Raw genomic sequence first — 6,269 nt, 5'->3', positions numbered from 1 at the left:
ACGATTTTCCTGCTTTTCCATTTTTACGAAAACCACAGAGGCGTCTTGTTCAGCGTGCTGTCAAACCTACACTAGCAAGGAGATCGGGCTGAAACTATAGCTACAAGCTATCCAAGGATGGTACTATAGAATGTCACCTCAAGGTAGGCCTAGTGGCGTCATCTCTTGGTTAGGCCGGAAACTTATCAATCCACCCTCGTACTTAAGGGGCGGCAATTTATTTTTATGCCAGGGGAGCGATATAACCTCTAGAGGGGGTGCTGGCAACACATACCCCCGCCAAACTCAAACACTTTGTTGAAAACTAAATACAAATGTCTAAATATACTTTCACTTATTAGGAACCTTTACATAACAAAAATTACAGATATAAGTTGATAACATTATACATATTTAAATTTCCTAAATCGATTCCATTTTGGCTTCATTAGTAATGTAATTAGCAACTAAAATGCAGCCGTCGTAACAGTTAAATTATATTCATGCGAACATTGCATTTGTTCGAGGAACTTGTTAGAATACTAATTTGCCAACGGAAATACGTGTTTACCTTTAATGTTTTTAATGGTGATACTAGTTGAAATCATCCAAACTGCTACACTATCAGAAATATTTTGCCTAAATTTCATAAAACGCGAATCTTTAAAAAGTGGGAAGTCAGGTCAAGCTGAATATGTGCATACTACTATATTTCTGCAGCTTAAGATCCAGGAAACGGGTGAACATATCTCAATGAAATGCTAGGTTTATACAGGCCTGACGCTAGAAGCTGACGGAAATTTTAAAATAGCGTGGATGCGCGGTTGCAAAAGTAGGCAGTTTTAGGTATAACGATTGCAACCCTCTTTCTTCAGTATTCCTATCAGGGGCGTACATTAAATAATTAAAAGCAGCGATCAGTGAGCAAGTAATAGACATACAAACAGAAGAACTAATTGTTGATGTTGGTGACAGTGATAGCGATTCCCATGATGACAGTGTATGTGAAAACTAACCATAAAACAAAAGCATTAGGTTTATTTTCTCTTTTTGTTAAGTTATATTTCTATATTATTTCGTACTACGCTACTGTACTATCTGTATTAATATTATAGTTTACGCCTATTGAAAGCTTATTTGTGAATCGGTTCCTTGTGACTTACCCAAATAGGTCATAAATGGGCAAGTACCTGCGCGACCGCTCGCCAGCTTCCTTCGTCCGACCTGTAGTGTCAGTGAAAACTGAGAAGACCAGGAAAATAATAATAAAAACAGTACTGACATATCCCCCCTTTGTAGAAAACACAACAGGTTAAATTAGAAACTGAGTTTTTAGTAATCACCTATCATATTTCAGGGCAAGAAGTACTGTTAGCTCTATAAAATTTATGAACAGAAAATTTGTTTCGATATTATATCCCAGAAGCCTTCGTGTCCGCGTTGGTTCTACCTTAACCCCCATCAAACCAGTCACGATCAGCGTCCCCCAGGGCTCCTAGCTGTCGCCCCTTCTATTCAACCTCTTCTATGCAGACTTGCCATTCCACCCTTCAATTATCACTGCCTTTACACCGATGACATTGCCCTTATAAATTCCACTAAAACAGTTCTACGGAGCTCCGCAAATATTAACAAATTTCTGCCCCTGCTCCTCAACTGGTATCGAAAATCGAAACTTGCCATTAACGAGACCAAGTCGGAAGCAATCTTCTTCTCCAATAGGACCTGAAAGCCTTCCACCATCATCGTTAATAACCATTCCATCAAATGGATCATCTACCTCGGCGTCGTCTTTGCCAGAACACTGACATGGCGAAAACACATACTTGCCACCCGTGCCAAAGCCCTAGGCGCCTTTTTCTCTCTGAAGCTTTTTTTCCAAAATAGCTTTATCTACCATCAAACAAAAATCCGTACGTTCAACGCAATTATCAGAAGCATTTGATCCTACGCCATTCATATCTGGGGCTGCACCTATCCCCGTCGCCTTCAAGTTCTTCAAGGTACTTCTTCTTTCCGCACTCAACTGCCCATGGTTCTTCAAAAACACCCAAATTCTGAAAGAAACAGATCTACCTTCTCTCCCCGAGGTTGCAACCAGATTCGCAGCAAATCTCAGGTCACTCAAACCCGTTTATCTCCACACTTTCCGACTTCGCCCCTAAACCAAACAACCGTTTCAGAAAGCCCTGTCACCTTCTTTCACGAGCTGCACACTTTTGCTCAATTCTTCTCTTTGAGGTGGGACACCGATTTTCGTCCACACAACCCCCCACCCCAAAACACCCCCTCCCCACTCATCTCTCTCTCTCCTTTCCTAACCTTACCAACGAACCTTCCTTGGGATGTACAATCTTCTGGTTTATCTCCCTACTCGAGGAGTGGTTTTCGTTGGTAGGCGCTTCGGCGAATACAAAACTACTTCCCTTCAGCAAAAGGTAAGGTTTTCTTTTTTAATACCACTTATTGTCTTAAATTATTCTTTATGACCAGAAATTACACCAAACTATAAAAAAGTAAAGTTTATGTGGAGATACATAAACGTACAGTACCTATTGCGCATTTTAGTTGCAATCACAATAGTTTAATGAATTAATCCAAAAATCTTATACTTTGGGGGCTTACTAATTTTTGCAGTTCCTTTCTGTAAATAGTAAATATGCAAACAGTTCAAGCTCTACTTTTTCACAATTTTGATATGTTAGTTTTTTGAAAATTTTTCTTATTTGTTGGGCTAGGTTTAGGTTAAATCAAATTTGCATTCAGCGAGCAATACATACTACCAGTAACGCGATAACGTAAGCGTAATACAATATCTTCGAATTCACACCCAAAAGACGTAATAATCTAAGCAAAGGTAAAACTAAAAACTGAGAGATAAGTGCGGGTTACACTTTAACCCTGAGGGTTTTTCCCTAGGTATATACCTTTATGTAGAGTGTTAAAAAATTAGACAGTTTACACTTTAAAGTAATTAGTTCTAACTTTAACTTTGCAATCTTTAAAATGAACACTTTGAACTTTAACCTATTATCAATTTTACGTTATCATCATAAGCTTGTTTAAAAAATATATTTTATTTTTTGTTAATTTGCATTCGCAGAAATTGTTTCTACATATATAATTTGTATTTATTAAATGAATTAGCACAATACTTTTTTATGGTGAGGCGTAGTAATTATGTTCACTTAATCTAATTTTATGTTGTTTTAAATACAACTCGTTATGTAACCCTTAATAGAAATTTTTGCGTGACAACCTTAATTTTACGGTTTCTTTCATGTACGCAGAATAAAGAAAACCTCCAAATTAATGTGCGCATGGAAATACTTAAAAAAGGACGTTTCAAATTTACAATAAATGCTATTTATGTTCGGCATCACGTCACCTATAATATTATCTAACGAAATGAGAAAGGATCGGATAATGCCTCATTCTAGAGACAAACGGTCCTACCAACTTACATTCCGGTGTCAAGTGGTGGGTCGGTCAAAAGACTCTCTTTAACCTTATTAAGAAATTGTAGGAATGAGTGGATGTAGTGGTCAAGGAGAGAAAAATGAGACAGGCGAAATGAAAACAGTAGAAAAGTGAAAGACAGTCNGGTACTAATAATACCCCTTATTCAATTTAGCAGCGATTGGTAGTGCATAGGGCTAGCCTTTTTCAATGCTACGTTTATGGAATTATACTCTACAGTCGTATGTCACGTATTAGTTCACTGTTCTCTTCTATGTCTTTAGTTTTATTAGTCGATTTAGAAAAAGATAGCGTTGATAGACCCATATCCGTTTATTCTTTCGTGGGATGGATTCGGTGTCATTTATTAAGGGGATTGACCGCAATAGACCACTCGTACCTAGTGTGAATTTTTCCGAAAACATGGGTTTCTATTCTAAACATTGTGATTTAACGCAGCGAGATAAATATGTGATTTTTTGTATGGTAACAGACAAAGGTTAACACTAACTCGATACGTTGTTAGTTTTCAATAATATGGTCATTCAAAGCTTTTACAAAAGCTTAAAGTTGATGTTTCTTGTATGACACGTATTTTCAATAGAAATTAAAAACTTAAAAAATGGCCTTCGACAAGCTTTAGAACAAAGCTTTACCTATCTTACTACAAAATTTCAACCCTCTGTTCCAAATATTAAACTCATGATATCTAGAACCGATAAGCATGTTTTTACTCTACAGCGCGTGTACTACTGAATCCCCTTAATAAATAGGCATCTTTTGAGTATGTATGTGCTGAGGCAGCTTCTATAAAAGATGTAACAGAGTAAAGGATTCGGTGTTATTTTTTAATGTATCGGCATTTTTTAAGTACTGTTGGCTCGTGTTGAGCCGACTTTTATAAAAGATGGACGAGTGGACTAATTCAAAATTCAAAACAAGAAAAAATCACTAAATTTTTTAAACCCTTGTCTAAAGCTGATTACAACGATTAATTTTAATTGCGAATTTCTGAATAAATTAATTTTATTCTGATACATATTGCTTTTATTATGGAACCTTAGAACGTATCCCCTATGATTCCATACTAATTACCATTCCATATCCACGGTTTTTGTATTCGCAGCATATTTATGGAACTATACCGCGCGAATAAATAGCTTTTACTGTATAATACATAATGAGTGTCCGACCGGTCACTCGCTTAGCTGACGCCGCGAGTTCACTCCCAATATCAAATAATTTTTGACAATTATTCCTCAATGGTATGTCCGAATTAAATTTTATTTTTCGGAGTTTAAACAGTCTCAAGATGGTCATTTTAGCGCCAAATTCGAAAATTTATGATTGACCGTTCTTGAGAAATCAGATTTAAAAAACTTCTGGTGATTATTCCTCCGTGGAATGTCCGATTTTAAAAATTATTTTTTACAAACTCGCTCCTGAATGTGCATGAACATTGTGCCATATTTGAACTATACTGGTAAAATCGGTGTCACCGAAAGTCCTGAATCGGGAAAGAATGAAGCTTCGCTCGGCTTTGGCTCGCTTCGCCCCAATTATACTGACCTTTCTTCACCAAAGCTCTACTGTTAAAGGGATTCAGTTGTACAACGAATGTTTATAAGGGATACGCAGCGTGTGGGGAATCTGAAGAAGAAAGCGGAGATATTGTCGGAATTATTTGCAACCAGTCGCTTTATTTCGCAATTTTTATCAGTCCCATCAATGCGTACACATGCGTAAATCATTCTTCGTTTGCTTTCAGAGATGATCTCGTGTAAATATGTAGGTATGTAAAAGACGAAGAATTGGCGAATTCTCTAATTTAGAAAAATGCTTGTTGTTTACATGATTTAGACAGTGTAGAAATAAAAACATTACTGTTAGTGGACCCATACTAAAGGAAAAAAGCTGAAAAGTTTGCTAAGTCACTGGAAATCCATAATTTTAAAGCTTAAACTAAAACCATTAGTAAGTAAAAACCTCAATAACTCAAATTATTTTACGTTTCCCTTGGTCTTTATCTTATCGAGGTTCTACTGTAGTACGTTACAGCCATGCATATATATAGTGTAGTGCGGGCCAATTCTCATATAAGTTCATAGTATAACATAATGTCATATAATACTCATAACTTCTCTTCGCTATTTTCAAACTGTAATTGTTTTATTAGTATTGTTAATTTATTGCGTTACCTGTTAGTTTCCACTTCTTCTTCTTCTTTTGTTATTATTTCTTCTGCAGGTTCGATTTCTTCTATAGTAGGGTCGTTATCATTTATTTCTAAAGGCTCATCACACCAAGATGATGAAGACAGAGCTGATGTTTTTCGTTCTTGATCAAATGTTAATATATAGCATAAGTATTCAAAATAAATTTGACATCAATTCGTTGTCCTTAAAATTGAATTGGTGTTTTGTGTACCCATTTTTCAAATTAGCTTCATGATGTAGACAAAGCAGAAGAATAAAATTCGTAAAATGGACTAACCCAATACCAAGTCAAGTTTAATGATATATTAAAACTCCATTTTATTTGAGTATCGTTCGATTTCAAGATTAAAAAATGCATTTTATGTAAAAATACTGATAATTTATTTAGAAGGAAATATTATATTTTATAAATTCTATCCAATACTGTTTAGCCATCATAACAAAATAAAGAAGTGTTTAAATTACTTTAGATTCTGCTTATGAACATATTATACATTCATAACAAAATTTAAAATTAACATATTATTAGGTAAGTGCATACTAGTGGCAGATTTATAGATTTGTCAACAGCAAAATAAAAAATGTTTGTCACCTTCTTTGAGAACAGAAGACAAA

At 35.6% G+C, this 6,269-nt stretch overlaps 1 protein-coding gene across 1 annotated transcript in view; it reads right to left on the bottom strand.

The window, feature by feature from the left end:
• LOC108733889 (cyclic nucleotide-gated cation channel beta-1) overlaps window positions 1-5,797 on the bottom strand; it is a gene marked incomplete at its 5' end in the record, with an annotated part of 16,844 nt that extends 11,047 nt beyond the window's left edge. The window contains one exon of the mRNA XM_025973463.1: window positions 5,637-5,797. Coding sequence (XP_025829248.1) covers window positions 5,637-5,797 — 161 coding nt within the window. The remainder of the gene's footprint in view (window positions 1-5,636) is intronic.
• Window positions 5,798-6,269: the final 472 nt, after the last annotated feature.

The sequence above is a fragment of the Agrilus planipennis genome, unplaced genomic scaffold, assembly GCF_000699045.2.
Source record: "Agrilus planipennis isolate EAB-ADULT unplaced genomic scaffold, Apla_2.0 scaffold85, whole genome shotgun sequence".
Taxonomy (NCBI): Eukaryota; Metazoa; Arthropoda; class Insecta; order Coleoptera; family Buprestidae; genus Agrilus; species Agrilus planipennis.
Note: the sequence above shows the minus strand (reverse complement) of the source record. Positions and strands in the feature narration are given on the sequence as shown.